Below are 21,338 nucleotides of genomic sequence, written 5' to 3'. Positions count from 1 at the left end.
TCGACCACCCCTGGGCCGGCACGCTTTTTAGCGAGAGCTCTTGTTAAGCAAAACAAGAATACATTCCAATGAAATCAGTTTTCACAACAAAAGCAAAGGCATATAGTTTAAATACACAAAGCTAAATATATTTATTTTTTCTACAAAAGAGAAAACAAAACTGTCATGCTGTCAACTGAAGATAAATAGAGATGAAACTGACAAGTGTACTGGGAGGTAAGCCTGATTTATACATACTGTATAGTTGTTTAATGGGGCTGGCAAAATAGCCAATCTACATCTACAAGCTCACAATGCATCGCAACCACAATGCGACGCGTTGTGTGCTTGTTAAGTCTGCTATGTTTGGAGTCGTACAATCAAGTATAAATTAGGCAATAATGTACCAACATCAAAGACAGAATGTGTATAGGTCTACTCTGGATGTGTGTGTGTGTGTGTTGATGATTAATGAACATTAAAGTTATTATAAAAAAGATCCATTTTGTAACAAGTACCCAGTACAATTGTAATCAAACAAGTCTATGCTTTTTACAATGAAAGCCCTTGTCCTTAAAGTTAAGTGGCCAAAAAAAGCATTTCTCTGAATTACACACATGAGCCATGCCGTGAGACATCTATTCTTGAACAAAATCTCATTCACTGTGCTGGTGTGAACATCTTTAACACTTCCACAACATGAGTTCAACAAAAATAATGACAGCTCATCCTTCACTGTGTATGCACTGAGCTGACTGACTCCGGAACAGAAAGGCAGGTATAGAAACAGTTGCACTCAACAACCACATGTGTAGGTGAGCATCATCAACAGAGATTTTGTTTTGGTGGAGGTGGGTCCAATTCAAATGGACTGCCGGTAAATACACACTTCCCGGTCACCTGACCAGGTGAGAGGTGAGCCAGTAGATGATGATTGGCTGAAAGACAGCGGTGGCCACGGTGATATAAAGGCGCAATCGAGGTTTGGCACTTGCCCCGGCCCCCATGGAGTCAGACGAGAGAGAGGAGAGAATCTTCATCTTCAAAGAACGAACCTAGAGACAATCAATGTAATATTGTTTACTAGCGGGTTATAATAAAATACATAACTAGTTGTCCAATAGTTTCAAATACAAAAGATTAACCACACTTTTTAAACCTACAAATCGGAAACTTGAGTTGGGAGTGGCAGTCAACGTATACATAAAACATTTAAAGCCGGTTTCTTTAGTACAGTTTAACAATATGCCTGAATGATTTAGAAACAATTGATAAAGAATAATATAACACCAGACAGAAAATGCAGTAGACGATGATTTTCTTCTCAAATACTTACAATAAAGAACATTAGAGCACAGGAGGACCAGGCTAGGGCCACGTAGTAACCATCACTACCAAACAGTAAGCCACACAGCACCGTGAAGATCATCCTACCACACACAGAAAAGAACACAGTAAAGTAAACCACACAACACTATGAAAGAAGAAGCATAAAGATGGACCTGACATTTTGGGAATTAGGGAGGACTCTCCCTTGCGAAGCCTAATTTATACTACACTACATCACCCAAAGGTGTTGTGCGATGCAAAACAATTTCATGCTCACAAAACCCTGTGGTAAATCTGGATAAACAATCAGCTGAATAGGGTTGTCAGTTGTCACAATACTGGAATTTTTAACATTGATAAAATACCTTGAAAAATACCAATATTCAATAAAGTTTTTACCATAGGAAAAATAACATGTTAGAATCTGCTGTTTAATAAAGTAGTTATCCATAGTGTAAATCCTATGCTAATGGTGTGCCGTCCTGGACAGAAGTCAAGTAACAAGGGAGAGGAAGAGGAAAGATGAAGTGCAATGTGGATTGACCGTGGTCCAAAACAGCACCTCAAAACTGGTTGGGAAGGCTCTGCACTTGCGATCTTAAGTAAACTATAACTGTGACTAGTTCCAGAAACAATTGTTATGTGGAGCAAACAAGTTGCCTGTCCTCTTGTACACATGCAGATCAGGCATTCAAATGCTAATCTTGTTTTCACCTGCCAGGTAGGGTTATTCATACTACTGTGCTTAGGCTACGTCCTTGTCCACAATGACAAGGAATAGCCTACCAGATGACTCAGTGCAATCATGGCATTTAAACATGCTCCAGCTCTTCTGTTTATAATCTAAACACTGCGACACGTTTAAAAAGTGTTACAAATAAGTGTTTAGAACCTAAACGCTTGGGTTTAGTGTGAAACGAAAAACAACAACCTTTCCCCCCCGCTGCGGCAGGGGGTAGGGGGGGGCCCATGACGATTATAAAAACATTTAGTCTCTGACAAAGCATGTTCAAAGTATCTGCTTTGAAGGCAAAGATGCTGACATGACCAGAATGACAGCCTAGGCATGATACTTTATGATGCAGCTCTTACCCAACATATTTGTATCCACTGTATGCGATGAGGTCGAAGGTGGACAGGTCTGTGTGTACGGTGAGCAGGTACAGACTCAGCAACATGGCCAACACCTCAATGATGAGCCACACCAGAGCAGTGCTGGCACACAGTCCAAGAACCTCAGGACTAAACCTGGGAGGGAACACAGAACTGCCTCATTCAAACCATTTACTGGAGCCGTTATGAATTTTTACACATTTTATATGCAATCAAACATGCACACCGTACTCTCAAACATTAATTGAGTACAATGATGCTATCCACTGAGCAAACGTCATCATTGCAGCTGTTTGGCATTCAACCTGAATGGCTCAGCATCAACTCACACTGAAACCAACAAACTGAAACCAACAAAAAAAGAATATTCTGCACATGGACCATTTACAAATACCAAAAATGTATAAGTATGTAGGTATTATTCATGCACTGTGGAATTACCATGGTTAAATAAATATCAATATAAAAACTGAACAGTTTAAGTTTAACTAAATCGTAGACAGTATGAATGTTCATTCATGGCCACTGTTTTATATTGATTCACACTACGTGATTCACACCGTTCTGAGTTTTAAACATTCATACCGTCTATGACTTGTTGACAGCACCAACCAGTGAGAGTTTGCAAATTTTATTAAGCGTCTGCAACCTTTCATTTTTCCTGAGGTACTGTCGACATTGTCGGCAAAGGTCCTCCACAAAAGGTTGTTGCTGTTTTGACATAATTTTCATTGTGTGAGGTGTTGTTTGTCACTCCAAGCTAAAATTAGCCTAATGTATTTTTCTTTCAGTCTACATCATAGAATACATACGGTACATAATGTATGTACATACATCATTATCATCATCATTCATATCACTAAATAATACCGGTCATTGAAAAATTCTCACTTAGTAAAGAAGAATCGTATTTACACTTAAAAGTTAATACACTGAGTGGACTATGGTTTGTTAAAAGGATCCATGGCTAATGAGACAAATATGCCTTAAAACATTACTTGCCCTCTACAACTAAAATGTAAAAATAAAAACACCTTAAATATTTTATTTCTTTCATAAAAAGAGAATCTTTCAGTCAATAGGAACTGCTCCCGTCGCAAGTTGATGATGTCATGTGTGGTCCAGCCCTATGGAATATATGGAATGTATGTGCTAATAAAAAGTATTTAAAATATTGCTTTGATGCTCATATTATCCTTATGAAGTACTAAGTTGTTTTATATTAGCAGCATTCCATACATTCCATAGGACTGACCACACATGGACATATGACATCATCAACTTGCGACAGGAGCAGTTCCTATTGAGTGAAAGATTCTTTATTTATGAAAGAAATAAAATATTTAAGGTTTTTCCAAGATTCCCTCTTGAAGTTCTCTCCTGTGGGCCGGCAGTGCTAAAAAGGATTTTGGTGTGCGTTAGCATCCTTGTGCACTACATTATTTTTTAACAGGAAAACATTTACCTTTTCTGAATGCCAAGAGCCATCCCCGCCAGCAGAATGTAGGTGATGAAAGCCATTGCTGAAAGATAATAAAAGTGCTGCTGATGAAGGAAACACTTCCTCTATAAAGTTAAACTTAGTTAACTGTGTTAAGAGATTTTTAAAAAGTCTGCACGCCACAGATTAACTTACTGGGTATGTAAAGATCAGGGGCATTCACATCGTGTCTTGGTGTTAGTGGAGTGTCTCTGTGGTAACGAACTTCCCAATCCTGGAAAAATGAGCATAGAAATAATCACATTAATACAATTAAACAAATGCACCTGGTGGTCCAAACCCTGCCCACACCAACATCTCTTGTTATACATCTCTCGATTGTGCCCTACTGACCATTTAGACTAAAAAGTTCAAGGTTAGCTTTGTCCCTTGCGGGAAATTGGTTTGCAGCCAGATAATAGTAAAAAAATACACATAACAAACAACATTCAAAACACTAATTGTAGAAGACTAAGGTGGTCTTTACACGAGAATGGTGTTCACAGAAAACGGCAAAATAAAGTATCGTTTGCTGGTGTCCGTTTAGACGAGAACAGTGTTTTCAGGAGGTGAAAACGCAACAAAGTGAAACCACCTCCCAGAGTGGAAATCTTTGAGAACGCCGTTTCCTATGGTCTCCATATAAACAGGCAAAACGGTGAATCCGCAAAACTTATGACATCATGGCTCATGTTGGCTCACAGCGCATATTTATTACATTGATGCAGAGCCATATGGAGTTCCTGAACAAGCCTCCCTCCTCGCCTACAAAGCGCTGCTCATCAGCGATGGTGAATGTAAAACCATGATGTAAATAAAATTCCTTGCGATAGGCGGCAGCAGCGTTTATGTAGCCTAATGTATTATAAAATATATAACCATCCCGTGGCGCGCTCTGCCTGCATGCTATGGGCTGTCTGTCAGCCTGTCTGTCACCTCGATGCGTTATAGAAAGCAGGCAGCGAGCGACGGCCACAACCACATTGTGTTCTGGAAGCAAAACCCTGATAGGGTTGCGTGAAGGGGGAGCTGGCTCTTCTTCTTGTACGTAACGTGGGTGACTGGTCTATTTGGCAGCCCGTTACCGCCACCTAGCGATATTATAGCGTTTTCATAAAGTGTGCGTTCTCGTGTAAAGGGTCAATAAAAAATGAGAACGCAACGGGACTTTGCCGTTTTATCTAGAGATGGTCGCCGTGTAAAAGAGGCATAAATCTAAGAACAGGGCACTAGAGATAGAGAATTCATGACATTCAATAGTAGCAGTGAGCTGTTCAGCAGCTGAATAGCAGCTTGAACCAGTTAGTCTTTGTAGTGGGCACCCTCAGTCGACGACCTGAGGGCAACAGTTCAGTTCTTGTACAGGTCTACGAGTTGGGCTTGGGTTCTCCCAGAAATCTTACTGGCCACTTTGACCCTTTCATTATCTCTTCAGGTGCAGCTACTGACACCTAGTTTAATCAAATCTGTTTGCATTTTTTATGCAAACTTTAACCATCTCTTTGAGGCAACCTACAGATAATCCCTCCAAGTTTCATAAAAATTCACCCATCAGTTCTTGTTTTTGAGCATGACTGTCTGTGACCCTTGACCTACAGGTCAAGATTTTAATTAAACCCTCATAGTTTCATTAAAATCTTCCCATCTGTTCTCAAGTAATTTTGTTTGTGCACCCATTGTTTTACAATGCCCTGCCACACATTGTTGCAGGCAATGTAATAAAACAAGGTTTCAACCTGACTTGAATCAATGATACTTAAAAAATAAAAAGATTTCAACAAAGTTTGCTGAAGCGTTTCCAGCATTCTGTCATTATGTCCTTAAATAAATGGTGAAATAAAAAATGTACTTCTCGGTCTGTAAAGTTGTACGATTAGTCACGGTGAGCCGCAGCATGCGCCACGCTCGGGAATCATTAGTTGATTTGACCCCCAATCCAACCCATTGATGCTGAGTGCCAAGCAGGAAGGAATTGGGTCCCTGGCCAGGGATCGAACCCCCGACCTCCCAGTTTCAGGGCGGACACTCTAAACACAAGGCCACTGTCTGGTTGTACTAGTCTAGCACACTATCCTGCACCTCCCGCCAAAATAAGACACTTATATAAATCAGTTCTAAATGATACTGGGGTGTCTCAGATAGATATATAGTTCTAACATGTAGGTACTGCAGGCCAAACAGAATGAAGGCCCAAAATGTTAGTCATACAGTGTTGGCATATCTTATCATCTCAAAGTATAGAGTGAGAATTAGTCGAGTACAAAGTGCTTTTATGTCCAGTGTCAGCCCTCGCCAGCATGTTTATAAATAAAACTCGTACTCATACTGAAGATGTGATTAAAGGGATGATTATATTCTTTGAGTGGCTACTGGTCCAAAATATGATATTGCAGAACGTTTTCCTACATATGTATATCATAATTCAACAATCTGCATGCACTAGTACATTGATTTGACACATCATATTAAAAAACAAATCACTTGTTTACCTGATGAGTGTACGGGAACATAAGCAGCATGAGTTTCTTCATGACATATTTGGAGTCAACAGCAAAGAAATGCTTCAGCTTGTTTATAGACATAAATCTGCTGATCTGAAAGGAAGAACAAAAGCAAGAATTAGAACCTGAGGTCAGAGAGAAGGGACTGGGAGACTTGCAAGACATTACATGAGTCCTTGCATTAACAAGGAGCATGTGGTCCATGCCAATGTTATTAGTGTGGTTGCAACCAGACTATTGTAATTGTAACACTTTATTATAGTTTTGTATTTCTATTGGTTTGCGAGTTTCACTTTTTTAGTTTTTATTGTATATTATTTTTTAATTCAGTTTGGATTTTGTCAGGGGTAATATTTAAGAAGGTCAGAATTAGGGGGCTCTTACTTCACTCCACAAATCAATTTGTTACTACCCGTTGTGAGCTTGTAGATCGGTTTGTTGTTGGCATAGGGAATTTTAAGTTTTAAACATATTTTGATTATCGCTATAATGTCGTAAATTGGAATAATTTTGCCACAATAATCATGACGTGTAATTTTCATATCGTCCCATGATCCCTAGTCAGAATAGGTAGGTAAGTAAAGTACTGGGTAATACAAACACACCACTCTGAAGGCAAATTGAATCACATTCATCCCAGTCTCAGAATGAACTAATGGAGACCACCAGGCACTCCAGGCATTTCACTGGCCACGCCCATGCACCTGTGTGCATAACATTCTAGTTCTTCTTGTCCTTAGGTAATGTTTCATTTTTGTAATGTTGGATAAGCTGATGACTAATTATAACAACACTAGAAGACGGCAGTTGTCAGCTGCATGTGGGGCTGTGGAAGAGAAACAACTAATGTGAAGGACCATATCCCCATTTATTTACTGTAGGAAGAGCAAACAACACGGAATTGCTGCAGGAACTTGACCTACTTAGTTCCAGGTACTGCGGCGCTGACGTAATTCTGATGGCAAGTAGTTCCCCTGAAAATCTCTAGACTGTGCAGCAATACACGCAGGAGTCATATTACAATACAGCTCAAGGAATATACAATGACGAGAGGCCCTGGATGAGTGAGAGACTGCTAGTGAGAATGAATTTGAGCTGAATGCAAAAGTATTATGAGTATATTTCCTGAAACGATAGAAAGTGTAACTTGCTTTTTATTTGATAATAACAAAGTCCTTTAAAGCGAGAAACACTATGTTTTAGGAGGTGTTTTTGACTGATATCTAGTTGTGATTTGAAATAGTAGACCATAATACCTGCCATTAGATCAACAACAAGTAACATAAAGTACATTAACTTGAGTCTGACCATGTAACATTCAATTTTTCAGAATTTAATATCAGAAGTAGGTGAACATCATTGGATGTTTTGTAGTGTCATAATTTAGTATAAATCACTTTTGGAAGTGACGATGGCCCTTCCACTCTCTTCTCCTCTGCTCTCTCAATGCACGCCGCATTTCTTAGACTAGTGGTATGGTCAGAGAGGAAATGAAACAGGATGTCATCACTCTTCAAGTCAAGAAGAGATATCTGTGGGTGCCAGTGAATGTGTGCTTCTGACATTCCTTCAAAAGATGACATCGTGAAACTAAACGTAATGTAATTTTGTAAGTTATTCCCCCCAATAAGTACTCATTAATAACTTAGTAATTGCGATGATGTTCAAACTACTCAAATAAAGATGGAGATGCTTTAGTGTCTAATTCGGTGCACAATGCTTAAAAAAAAACTTGATTGACATCGTCAACCAGTCGGCATCCTATCCTATCCTCCATTTCTCAATGGAAAAATATAGAGACACCTACAACATCTATAGATGTGCTGGATATATTGTATTCATGTTTTATTTGTTAAAGAAAGCCCTAGATTGTAGCTTTAAGTGGTATAGTGACTAACTGTGTAGCTACTAGCAGGGCTGAACTGATGAGCGATTTTAACAAATAGCAGATCAGATCAATATTCGCTATTTGTCACATGGCAAAGTATAGTGTGTACTTTTTTGCAGGACTCACCTCTTTGTTTACCATGTCCTTTCCCTGGTTGGCCAGAGAGGAGCCATACATCACTGCAGCACTGGCCATAGGGTCAGCAAACAGGTTGTTCATCCCTGCATCTCCCTGGGGAGCACCGGCAGGCCCAGCCATATTGTACGCAGGCGTGTAGAAGCCCTGGCTGTTCATTGGTGGTGCTGTGGAGCTGGTGTCTTCAAACAGAAGGGGGTCTGCTGTTGGTGGGGCCGCACGAGCTCTTGGCTTTGCTAGGAAGGGAGTGAACATTAAAGACTAAATGAGGTGCAGTGAATGTTGTGTTTAGGCAACATGACTCTTCTGTGATTTATGGAACAGGGTGCAAGACAACTGATGGTATTTGGTTTAAGTGACAACCAATCTTATTCGATGCATTAGTTAATCCAATAGATCTGGCAGGGAAAATGCATGCAAAATTAATTCCCAAATGCAGATCTGCAGACTTAAATACATTGCACAAATTTGCATTGAACAATTCCAAAACAAAATACTGAATATGAACTGTGACTAAACTTTCCTAGTGGTGGTGGCGGCAAATCATGCATGCAGGAGCTACTTTGTCAAAACTATTCTGTATACTTACTTGCCCGATATCCATGATGTGGCAGGTCCATTGTACGTGCACTGCTGTCAGCTTTAACAAAACAAGAGAAACAGTCAATGCATTGCACATGTCCTACCTTTGATTGATTGATTGAATGAAATATGTATTAACAGTTTGCAGAATTACAGTACATTTCAAGCACAAACTCAATACAAACTACAAAGACTGTTAACTGTGAGTGGACGACCCAATTAAGCATTACACTTGTTTACAAGAGGGTCCACCATGTTCAATTCATCAAAACATTTAGAGACGTACAGATACACTACTATATAGTCAAAGAAGTTAAGAACAGAACAGGAATTCATCATAAAGGAGGTAAAAAGGGAAAAGAGACATATACAGTGAGGGGAAAAAAGGGGGGGGGGGGGCAGTTTCGAATTGCAGCCGTCCGTAGGTGCCCTTTGATGGCGGTTTTGAAGGAGTCAAGGGATTCACATGTCTTAATGACTGTTGGCGTTCCACATTTTGGTGGCATAGGAGCGAAAATAATTTAGTCCCTTGTTTGTGCCGAATCTGGGTTGTACATGGTTTGTTGCACTCCCTCTGGTGTTGTGGGTGTGGACTTTGTTAACATTAAGGAAGTATTTAGACAGGTACATGGGTATCTTGGTGGTCCAGACCCATTGCAAGATGCTGTACTCTGTCGTCGACCCTAAGCCATTCCAGCCTGTCAAAGTGGGCAGGGGTGAGGCCAAGTAGGAGTCTGACCAGTTTGTTTTGGAAGGTCTGGAGCCTTGTTTTAAGGGCCTTTGAGGTGCTGTGGTACCAAGAGGTGCATGCATAGTCAAAGAAACCTTGTACGAGGGCTCCTGTTAAGGTCTTCAAGGTGTTTTTGTTGTGTGTAATGCTTTATGGTGTCGTCCAGTTAAGTTTTTGTATTGAGTTGTGCTTGAGAAATGTACTGTAATTCTCCAAACTGTTAATAAATACTTCAATCAATGGATCGTTATGTACGTTATATCGATCACACGTTTGATCACTTGATAATAAGTTATCGTTATGCTATTGTTCAACTTCAGCTAGCAAGCCAACCACAAGTGTAACACAGCCCAGTGGGTTAGCAGTAATGTGCACACCTTCTGCTATTAACCTTAACAATGTGGATTTGATGGTGCTCATACAAATAATAATAGAATGGATAGAACGGAAATGACTGGAGCAACGTGAATAAACATGTCGATAGAATACAATGTGTTACACAGATATAAACATTGAAACTCACCTACCTATCAGCTAACGTTGCTAGTAGTAGCTTCCTACGTGGATATCCGACTGTGCTGGTGGTGGGCCCCGCCCCTTCGATCTGATTGGTTGTTCGGGGCCCGTTCAATTCTGATTGGCTGCCCGAGATCCACACTGGTTGGATGTCTAGGCTGTGCCTGCGTGGCAGAAAACGACGCACCATCCACTGGGGGATGCTGCCCTTGTGGCTGACGCAGGGTCAGCTTTACACAGCACACTGCCCTATTCACAAACACAGGATGGGAAACATCAAACCGACCCCGGATCTTATGAGCTCTCTACCCTCCACAAACACAACACACACAGGGAATGGAACAATAACAGAATATAATATTTGTTATCTATATTATAACAATAACAATAAAACACAAATCCCTATCATATGTTGTTGACTTAAATTATACCAGGTCAGGGAAACGCATCAGCAGCATAAGCGGCACAGTAAAGTACAATGTTGCTAAAGTTTCTTGAAAAAGGTTGCTACAACAGTTACTCTTTGGAGGTGGCTAGCGATTCAGGGCTGGAGCCAGGCTACTTTGGAGGTACATGCTTCACTAAAATCTGTCAAGTAATATGGCATTGGCTGAGGAGGACGACTAGGCTATTTGAGGAGTCGGACCTATTATGACATTGAGTGATTGATTGAATAAAACATATGACAAAACTAAATTATGACAAAAGCGACAAATGGATGGAGAATTGGAGATGGTAAAAATCTCTTTGATTTTATGGACAGACTGCACACAAACCTTGCGCCACACAAGGAAACCTGTGTACCATGCACACAAACCTCTTCTGCCAAATGATGTTGATAAGAAAACACTGTTCATAAGGTCATCTCCCAACTCATTTCAGGGCTTCTACACATTTGGAATTTCAAAAGCTACAAGTTGCGGTGGAAAAAAACGTGGACAGTTCAGTGTCAGAGGGACAGCGGCACTCTTCCCCGGGCAGGGGACTCAGTGGGAGGCTCCTGGTCCCTGCCCGGTCGGTGATTCCAGCTTAAAAAACGGAAAAGAGACTCCCTGGGCGGGTAAAGACAGATGGAGGTATGGGAGGGGGCCACTCGTCCCATCAGGTGTCGGGGAACGAAGGCCCCTCGGCTGGGTTCGGGGAGCGGTGGCCCAGCCAGTGTGATTTCTGGTCCAGAGGGGCAGGTGCCGCTGGGATCATGGCGGTGGATCCGGAGGATATGATATGATATGATATGATATGAACTGCACAGAAACAACAAACAATAACAAAATGAAAATGGCACAAAAAACAATAACAAGAATGTATGTACAAATGGCTATAAAACAGTTAAAAAACACTCCTGGGGCTCTGTCTGGGTGTGAGTCTGCGTTACGTTGTGGAGGTCACCTTGTTATTTCTCCCCCGTGTGAAAATTTCCCTTCACATGCAAAGGCCCACTGGTGTCAGAATGTATGTATGGAGAACCCCCTGGCCGTCCTGGAAGTACGGACACCCCAGGCACCTAAGGTGACAGCACAACCGACCGGGCAGGGACGGACCAGGGGCCTAACCCCAAGTCGCCTGCCTGCAGGAAAACAGAACAGCAGTCTGGAAACATAAATATTTTTCCATACATTATTTTACATTTTCCATACTTTTCCATAATTTCCAGACTTGCGTAGGAACCCTGTCATTTGTAACTCTTAGAGTGTACAATGTAGTGATTTTTTTGTCAAGCTACCCAGCTATGGCAAAAAAAAAATCATTGTGAAAGTATAGTAGCAGGATTCCTGCCACTATAGTTCCAGTAGTAGTGTGGCTGACCAGTGTGTGTGTGTGTGTGTGTGTGTGTGTGTGTGTGTGTGTGTGTGTGTGTGCGCGCGCGTGCGTGCGTGTGTGTGTGGGTGGGATGGGGGGGGGGGATTGTGCGCATGTGTGTGGGTATGATGTGTGTGGGTGAGATGTGTGGGTGGCTTGCATGTGGTGAAATTTGGGTGAGTACAGTGTAAAGGAATCCACAAATTAGCCTATAAAAGGCCTCCTCAGGATAATTGTAACTTTTAGGGGAAATATAGAGAAAAACAAATTATCCATCTTCCCTTATTTCATTTCAGGAAATGCATTAAGAAATGTAATGCATCTATTAAAACAGCCATTCTCACATTTCATGCTGTGACCCACCAAAACAAATTTTGCTTTCTTATAGGTAATATTTCCAAAAAATGTTGGCCATATTTTATGCATAGTTTGTAGATTAGACTCATTTTAGAGGTATTAAAAAGGTCTTAAATTGTCACTTTAGAACCAGCTGATGCCTGCAATGACGAAGACAGACAACATGCCGTGACATGCCATCAGAGCAACAGTGGGTGTGTCATCTTTACATTCCACAGTCCTTATTCACAGCTGTAGACTATTCACCTTTACCCCACATTCACAGATGAGAAATAATCATGCCTGAGGTATAGGAGAACCTACATGATGTGTTTCCTTACTTATTATGGCTGAGGGTTAGGAGGATAGGGTTTACATCTGACACAATGTAGCTGGAAATGTAATAGGTTACACAGTAATGCCTGGGCTCCGCTCAGTCTCACATTTCATTCATGTCATATGACTTTTGAAATAACAAATATAACTTGGATGGAAACAGGGACATTGTGAGTGCTGCATTCCTAAACTATTTAATGTTTCTGGTATTGCTGATAAGAGCAAAGTGGTTTAAACAATGGCAGTGAAATTCCATCAGCATTCAGTGAGTGAAGATGACATGATCTCCTCTGTCCATATATGGCTTATTTTTACAAAGAAAAATAATGTTTATATATAAAACATCACACCTGTGTGAAGTGAGGGGCGTTCTTATCATCTTACAACATCGAGGAGGGAGTTTGGTATATGGTTAGGTGATGTAATGATGATGTAAAACAATAAACAAACAGTGTCAAAACAAACTTAATTTCTCTTCATTGTCAATGGTGTTTTTAAAACAGTCAAACATTGACCTAAACACAAACATTAAACCTGTATATAGGAGGGGCTAGCGCCCCTCAAAAATAAAGAAATACATAAGTAAGTAAATAAATATAAATAGGCTATATAAACATACACTGTACTACGTACAATTCCTGTAATTCTATATACTGTTTGAATTACTTGGAAATCAATTTGACACCCATATGTCTCTGATCCTCAAGGGAGGAATCAGGAGTAATGTGACACAGAGGTGCACCAGTCAGCAGGCTAGCAAGGACGAATCATTTTGTGCCGGGAACTGTGTCCTTTGGGAGTGCAAGATCAGCAGCTGTTGTGACAGATCCAACTCACTATCTGCCATAAGTTCCCTCATTTATTTCGGACTATATTGATCTGGTGCACAAAGGAATCGTTGAAAAGGATGGTGAAATTATTCAATGGTATTATTTGTCTATAGGCTGACTCATCTCCACAGGCTTGCACCAATTGATGTGGTTTGTTTGTAGTAAAAGTGCCTGCCAAACCTCAACACAATTAGACACAGCCACAAAACGTTGACTTATAGCCTACTTTTTGTAACTTCAGTCACTAACATGTTATGATTGTTATAATGACTAACATTTACTGTGCTGTTTTTTCTATTTTCTCTTATATCTTATCACATAGCCTGATAGCCTACTGATAAATATACATGAATGAAGTGTTCTTTTGAAATTATTGTCTTAAAATGTCATGATATTATTTTGAGAGCCACAGTTTAGTAGATCAACAGGAATCACACATCATACAAAGTAGAGGCAGACTGCCTCTGCCCCTACTGTCAAAGGAATCCCGGGATACTCTCTGGAGGAAACTCTCACCATATATGGTCATATACGTCATCGCACGTGGTAAGTTTCGTGCGAAATAAAAGACAACACTATTTCCCGTAACTGCAGGGGGGCGTGACAAGCGCTAGTTATATTCCAATAGTTTATAAACTTAAAATCACTCCCAGCTGCCCACTCCAACACACATAACTAAACACCGTAAGGTGAATTGAATGTCACTTGCGAAGGATTTGGAATTATTTTAGAAGACGTTTGGACATTTCTTCTTCCTTATTCCCCTTGAAGAGGCACGGCTTTGGACTCTGCCACATTACAACAGCAAGGTGGGTTTGTCCCACGTTTGAAATTATTAACGAGAATCGAAAGCGGTTTAGACACTATCCTGAATATTGTAGCTACCGGACACATTCATTGGATACATTTTCTTACACCGGAACATTAATTGAACCATAAAGATGTATCGGAACTTTGGAAACCAAGGGAGAGGCAACCCACCGTACCCCAACAGAGAGACAGGGTCACCGCACACCGGATCATCTAATCCTGCATCCTTAATGTCTACCATCAGCACCCAAACCACACAACAGGAACAGGTATGTCTTTGTCAACACCGATGTATAGTTACAGGATTGAAATCAGTATAGCTGTAAATACAATGTAGCCTATTGAGAAAACTTGAAAAACTAAAATTGCTTCAAGAAAATAAAGTTTGACCCAACCAATATCTAGTTGTATAAAGGTGATATGTCACCTTTCAATATCTAGTTGTGTAAAGGTGATGGTGATATAATAAAGGTGATGTTATTAGTACCTTTCAATATCTAGTTGTGTAAAGGTGATGGTGATATAATATTACCTTTTATAAAGGTGACATTATTAGTACCTTTCAATGTCTAGTTGTGTAAAGGTGATATAACCTTTATAAAGGTGATATAATATTACCTTTTATAAAGGTGATATTATTATCGCCTTTTAATATCTAGTTGTGTAAAGGTGATATATCACTATGCTTCTATGCATCACCATTTCTGTACATTTTAGATGCTTTTTTCCCTCTTCATTTATCCACAATCAACACCAACTTTTAACTGTTTTACAGAAATTTACCATGGCAGGCAGCAGTCAGTTTGTACCAAGTCTCAACGCCATTACAACCAACCAGGACCTCCAGTGGTTGGTGCAACCATTGGTTCCTCCTCCAGGCCCTTCGCAGTCTCCTCGACCGCATTACCCAACTCTTCCAGGGGCCCGTCCTCTGATACATGGCCCCTCGCACTCGCAGGCACACCTCTTCCGGCCAGGCGTCATAAGAGCGGCTTCACATTCAGTGGGGTCAACCAGACGCAGGAACGATGAGCATGTAAGGGAATTGTGATAACATGACACATAGTAAAATCTATTTTACTCTGACAGTGTACAAATGGAAGCATTGGACTGTAAGTAAGGCTTACATTGCTTCCATTTGCACACTCTCTCTAAGTTACAAATGGTTTAGGGTCCATTTGTACACTCTGTGAGATGACCTTTTGAACAGCCATGAGGTGGCACGGGAACTTTACATAGTGGGAACTTTACATACAACACAAAATATGAAAAGAGTTCATCATTGGATTGAATCATTGGATTGAACCGGGTTGGGTGTGAGCCGGTAGCGCCGTGGAGACTGGCACGTACGATCATCTATGTGTCATACTGTGTAATATCCTGTAATGGTCTAACATGGCTGCGCAATTTCCTCTGAATGTGCATGGCCATTCAAATGACCACTCAAAACTTACAGTATTACAGTATTGACAAAATGTGACCTTACTAACTTTGGGAGCATGAGAACACAGTGAACTTGTGGACATATGTGCTTGGACTTTGGCTTACAAAGTCCTTCCCCTTTGCGAGTACAGAAACATTTTGTATCAGAAAGTATAACAAAACATATAGATAACAGAGCTCACAAAACTGTTCAACTTGAACCTGGTATAAATTACCAATACTGATGCCTTCTAAATTTCAGCTTGTCAACACCTTTTATAGGATTTTACAAATGTCACTTTTGCTTTCACTGAAACTATGGAATCTATATACCTTCTCTCTCTCTCTTTCTCTCTCTCTCTCTCTTTTGGAGTTGTAATTTCATGGTACAGGAAATGAAATATCATGTGACTCATAAGGGCAAGTCACTTTCTATGACTCACACCTGAGTCACAGCTTGGATCCGAGTGTGACTCATCATCCTAGAAGGGCGGGAAACCTTGGGCCGAATCAAGCGTTCCGGACACTTTTGTTGAACGTAATCAGAGTCAAGGGGTTACAACAGTACAAAGGCTCATACATTTCAAGATCACTGAGCCGCCATTGCTGTTGAACTGTGATGACTAAGTGCAGTCACATGGGGGTAGTGTTTCACTCGTGACATGTTTAGTCACTTCATGTCTCTCTCTCTGCACAGCAGTGGCTTTGAAATGTATAGGATGGCCTGAAGCAACGTGGTTATAAAACGGTGTCTTGTCATCACATAATATGGCAATTTTCATGTAACCCTGTTATTTCACTGTGCACATACAGTATGTTTTTTTTTTTTTACATTGTGTCTTCATCTAAACTCCCATTTCTCCATTCCCAGCAGTTGTCCTCAGAAGAGTTAGACAGACGCAGAGTGAGGAGAGAACGGAATAAGTTGGCAGCAGCGAAATGCCGTAATCGTCGTCGTGAGCTAACGGATACACTGCAAGCTGTGAGTTAATGTCACACAGATGTTGTAATGTTAACCTTGACGGTTGCGTGATATTAAGAATTAGTTGTGAAATAATTCACAATGATTATTGTATTGTTCACATTTTTCCTCGCCCAGGAAACTGACGATTTGGAAGGTGAGAAGTCTGTTCTGCAGAAGGAAATTGCTGAACTGGAGAAGCAGAAGGACAAGTTGCATCTGATCCTGGAAGCTCACCGGCCCATCTGCAAGATTGAGGAATCCGATTCAGACTCGGACCATAGCTCTGTGCTCCCCTCTCTGCGAGGTGTCAAGATGGAGCCACGGGATGCCGACCTACCCGGGCCCTCGAAAAGATCTCAAAGAAAGCCAGAGAAGCCCAAACCGAAAATTACTCTCCCTGTCAAACCCGTGACCTCAAGTGCCTCTGCTGCTGTTGGAGCTGAATCTGAAGCCCTCCACACCCCGGTCCTCATGTCTACTCCATCTCTCACTCCATTCACAGCCAGTATGATCTTCACTTACCCATCTGGCTCTCTGGACACCACTGCTTCTCTCCTGCCCATGGCTGCCCCAGCATCCTCCACCAGCTTGCAGCCTCGGAACCCCCAGCCCTGTGGTATCGCTCATCGGCGTAGCAGCAGCAGCGGGGACCAATCAGATCACTCTTTACATTCCCCTACTATCCTCACACTGTGAATGACAGCTTATGCTAACATTCAATACTGTCTTTAGTGTCTTAACAAACATCGCCATAATGAAAGTGATGATTGTACTGTTAACATCCATATTGGGTTGACAAACGTCTAGCTAAGTGCACTTCCTACATTTCATTTTTTATAGAATGTTGATAAAGTATTTATATATGAAATTAATGGCATTATCAAGATTTTAGCATTACACTATTTTCCATCAATTTATACAAATATATATGAAAATAAAATATACATAGTCTATATTTGTAATTTTGTAATGGGTAGATTAAGAATGAATATATGTATTGATTTATGACAGTGCATGTTAAATATTTCCTAGACCATTACATAAGCTCTTTGGATTCAATTGTGAAAATCCAAACTAACGAAAGGGGAAAACTGTTACTTTGTTACATTATGGTACACATTAACATGCTCAAACAATGTGTAATATAGAAGACTATAATAGAAGATAGAATACATATAAATAAAACGTTCTCATGTTTGTACTGAATTAATCTTTTAAATATACTAATGTTATGTACGGAATCTAAATCACTAAGGCTGGACCATAGAAAGTAGTATAGATAACGGTAACGGAATATTTATTTTAAGAGTTTAATATATTTTTTATATTATATGTTTCTTCTTTGTCTAATGAATCGGTTTGTGACCTTACTTTTGTCTAAGCTGTACTATTTTCTAGTGAATAAAGGAGATGCAAACATGAAGAGCTGTGTGCAATTAGAGTTGCTGCAAGTCAACCAGCATTTACCAATAAAAAGAGTTTTTGGAATATTGTTCTTAAGAATTTTTTATGTTTGCACTAATATGTTTAAAGCTTTTAAGGTGAAAGACAACTAAATGAGTTATGCACTGTTTTGACATTGCTGACATTTCTACCATTGAGTTGCTCATGGGATAAATTGACCATCAGGGTCAAAATCTGTGTCAGATCCTGTGTCTCGAGGTGAAACATGACCATTGACAAGATGGAAATGTCTCAATAGAACAGCACAGGGACAGAATACAACCACCCGAATTGTATAAGTTATATTGTATTACACTATTGGGCAACATTTAATTGTATTAATTGAAAAGGTTACATAGTGCTGCTTTAAATTACTGGAACCGATTTTGGATTAGCTAAAGTGTATGTACAAGTCAAGATTCTAACAGGGTTCTACCACTAAAGTAGCTCTTAGGTGATTAGAATGTGGCAGGTTAAAGGGGCATTCCACTCATTTTCAACATTTTGTCATGTCATTAATATACCTTAGAGCTGTAAAAAAAAAAATCCACCCATTCTGTGTTTCCTAGAACTGGAGGTCTGACAAAAATCATTAACATGGTGAATCACATCTTGATGATGTCATCAAGATGTACGTTCGATAGAAAATAAGCATTGACTGTATTAGGCAATGAACAGAATAATGTATGGAGAAGGTTTAGTAACTAGGTCACAACCCTCAGGTCCCTCATGTCTGAACACTGTTCTCTGTTGTCTCCAGCTATCCAAAACCAATCGCTCCATACGAAAGCTCTACTTAATAGTACCTAGGATTTCATCATAAAACTTAAGTCAGATAGGGAGGAAGAGGATAGATCTGTCTCTCTTCTCTCTCTCTCCTCAGCAGAGAGACGAGAGAATGTCTGCTTCAGTCAAAGGACTTCTGTGTGTCACTAAGTGGGTAAAAGCATTACTGTCCACTCCAGATGCCTGTGCTTTCCAAACAGGAATCCAAAAATAAAACTGATGAACACCCATTAAGTCAGCCTGTCTGACGGAGAGAGAAGCATCAATCAACTGCACAATGTTAGGACACACAGGTCGAAGTAAACAAGGAGAGAAATCAGTCATTCAATGGGTGTCAAGTAAATGCAACAATGTATACACAAAGTCAGACACAAGGTGACACAAAACACTAATTCCTTCCTTTGTGTGTCGTCTACTGCATTTTATGTTTTTGATGGTGCACTTGCTTGATTTCCATTTTTCACCTCAGAGAGGCTTAATAAACTATAAAAAGAAATGTCAGAAGACAGGAAAGTGTCACAGCCACTGTATTTAAAGCTCTTCAATGCAGCAGAGCCACCAAAAACAGCCAACATCAAAGCAATTCTTACCCAATCCATGTGCATTATCTATACGACTCAAACTGAAATTCACATTTGATAATAATGTAAGCTAATACTGATAAATCAAGGTAAAATGTAAAAGAGAATATCTGTAATGTTACAGAATTAACACAAAGCATGAGTTATATCGGACTGCTGACGATTACCAAATTAAACTAATTGTGTATTAGCTGTGACATGCTAATTGTGACTTCAACAACAATGTAATGACAAAAAAGGAAACAAGTGACTTCAACAGCTTGCCTTCCAGGTCTACATATACAGTATAAACCATTATAATGTAAAGACCTTCCAGTTTGATACAAAGAGTTTCCAGTTTGATACAAAAGTGTCTGGTAGAACTAGACATGTGCAGATCGTCTCTGAGTGAGGACCACCGGTATCAAAGACCTAAACTAAATAGAATGGCTCTTTGTCATAAACACCAACCATTGCCATAAACCTGAGTGGCCTCAGAGTGAGATCTGCCAACATGCCTTCACAGACTGTGATAATCATCATGCACACGTGGCACTCCAATCCTGACCTGAGGAAGAGAATGCATAATCTATTATACATAGTTACCGGGTTGCTAACAAAAGCAATATCAAAGTGTTTTTTCTTTTCAGCTATTTCAGTGCTATTTGAATTCAGTAGACTAATATGGCTCAAAACTGGATTGAAGTGAATCTTAGGATCCACATTTTAAAGAATCATGTTAGCTTTGTCCAGTGCAATATAACACGTCTACTCCCTGTAGGCTGTAGTCCAGTGCATGAGATGAAATTATATGCGACCTACTTCTTTGCTCCAATTTCATTCTTTTTTTCAATAGGGTATACTGAAAATAACAAATCATTTTCTCAAACAGGATTTTGTTAGAAAAACAACAAAAAAAGAAAAAAACAATGCAAAATGTAGAGTGTCACCAGGCAATTTGCCTTTTAAATGTCTCTGTGGCCTACAGTCCCTGATAAAAGTCAATAGTAAATAGTCAAGAATCTTTGTGAAGTCAAGGGAATATTCCATTTCCTTGGACTTACAGACAGACAGTGGCAGACAATTCTTCCAGCATTAAAGACCAATATGCTTTTGTACCAGCTTATCCAGATTTATATTTGCAGCCTATAAGACATATTCCTCCATGTCACCACTCCCCCAAATCTTTATCTTCAATTTAATCAAATCACTAGCCTACACAGCAGCCCTGGTTTAGGACCAAAACGTGGCCGTGTCATCAGTCATCAGGAGAGCACACCAGGTGGAGTTGGTCCGGACTCCCAACACTGCCGGTGCTGGAGCTTCCATCACCCAGATCCCGGGCCACCATACATGGCAGGTTGAGCTCAGTCGATCCGCCGGGGCTGGAGTCGCTTCTACTGACACACTCCTCCTCAAGGACCAAGCACAGTTCCTTCAGGTCCAAGTTCTCCTTCACCAGTCCGTCCTGCATTCGTTCCAGGTCGGCCAGTTTCTTCAAATAACCCCCCAGGTCTTCACGCATCACTTTGGCTGCGTGGTGCCCAAACAACTGCCATTCCCTGGCGAGCTTCTTCACTTTGAGCCTGTCGTCATCTAGAAAACAGCACAGGTCACGCAACTCTGTGTTCTCTTCTTGCAAACGTTGATTGATGACCTTCAGTTCGCGGATTTCAAGGAGGTGTCCTTGCAGCTGTTTATTTACCTCTTTTATCAGACGCCCTCGCTGGATGAGAGCCGAGATCTTATCCGACTCCTCTTTACGCAGTCGACTCACCAGCTCCTCCTTGGAGCAAGC

The 21,338-nt window shown here is 40.5% G+C and overlaps 3 protein-coding genes across 5 annotated transcripts in view; 1 reads left to right on the top strand and 2 right to left on the bottom strand.

The window, feature by feature from the left end:
- Window positions 1-102: 102 nt before the first annotated feature.
- On the bottom strand, window positions 103-10,403 carry yif1a (Yip1 interacting factor homolog A). 2 transcript variants are annotated; one of them, XM_079505726.1, is made up of 9 exons: window positions 10,265-10,403; window positions 9,015-9,065; window positions 8,417-8,661; window positions 6,391-6,495; window positions 4,058-4,136; window positions 3,887-3,944; window positions 2,401-2,556; window positions 1,316-1,409; window positions 103-1,034 (listed from the first exon to the last, which is right to left on the bottom strand). In XM_079505726.1, the coding sequence occupies exons 2-9, from the start codon at window positions 9,043-9,045 to the stop codon at window positions 876-878; spliced, it is 927 nt and encodes a 308-aa protein (XP_079361852.1). In that variant the 5' UTR covers window positions 9,046-9,065; window positions 10,265-10,403; the 3' UTR covers window positions 103-875. The 2 variants fall into 2 exon arrangements, with proteins under 2 accessions (XP_079361852.1, XP_079361851.1); XM_079505725.1 differs by having other exon boundaries at window positions 10,261-10,348.
- Window positions 10,404-14,265: 3,862 nt separating this feature from the next.
- On the top strand, window positions 14,266-18,232 carry fosl1a (FOS like 1, AP-1 transcription factor subunit a). Of its 2 annotated transcripts, none has more exons than XM_079501537.1 (4): window positions 14,266-14,634; window positions 15,141-15,401; window positions 16,662-16,769; window positions 16,887-18,232. In XM_079501537.1, exons 1-4 carry the CDS (start codon window positions 14,497-14,499, stop codon window positions 17,445-17,447), a joined length of 1,068 nt encoding a protein of 355 aa, XP_079357663.1. In that variant the 5' UTR covers window positions 14,266-14,496; the 3' UTR covers window positions 17,448-18,232. The 2 variants fall into 2 exon arrangements, with proteins under 2 accessions (XP_079357663.1, XP_079357662.1); XM_079501536.1 differs by having other exon boundaries at window positions 16,659-16,769.
- A 1,253-nt stretch (window positions 18,233-19,485) lies between these two features.
- ccdc85b (coiled-coil domain containing 85B) overlaps window positions 19,486-21,338 on the bottom strand; it is a 2,193-nt gene continuing 340 nt past the window's right edge. The window contains exon 1 of the mRNA XM_079498056.1: window positions 19,486-21,338. This exon is cut by the window's right edge and continues 340 nt beyond it. Within this exon, the coding sequence (XP_079354182.1) occupies window positions 20,799-21,338 (540 nt within the window). The 3' untranslated portion in view covers window positions 19,486-20,798.

Source organism: Electrona antarctica (genome assembly GCF_951216825.1).
Source record: "Electrona antarctica genome assembly, chromosome: 1".
Classification (NCBI taxonomy): Eukaryota; Metazoa; Chordata; class Actinopteri; order Myctophiformes; family Myctophidae; genus Electrona; species Electrona antarctica.
This window is presented reverse-complemented; position numbering and strand designations above follow the sequence as displayed.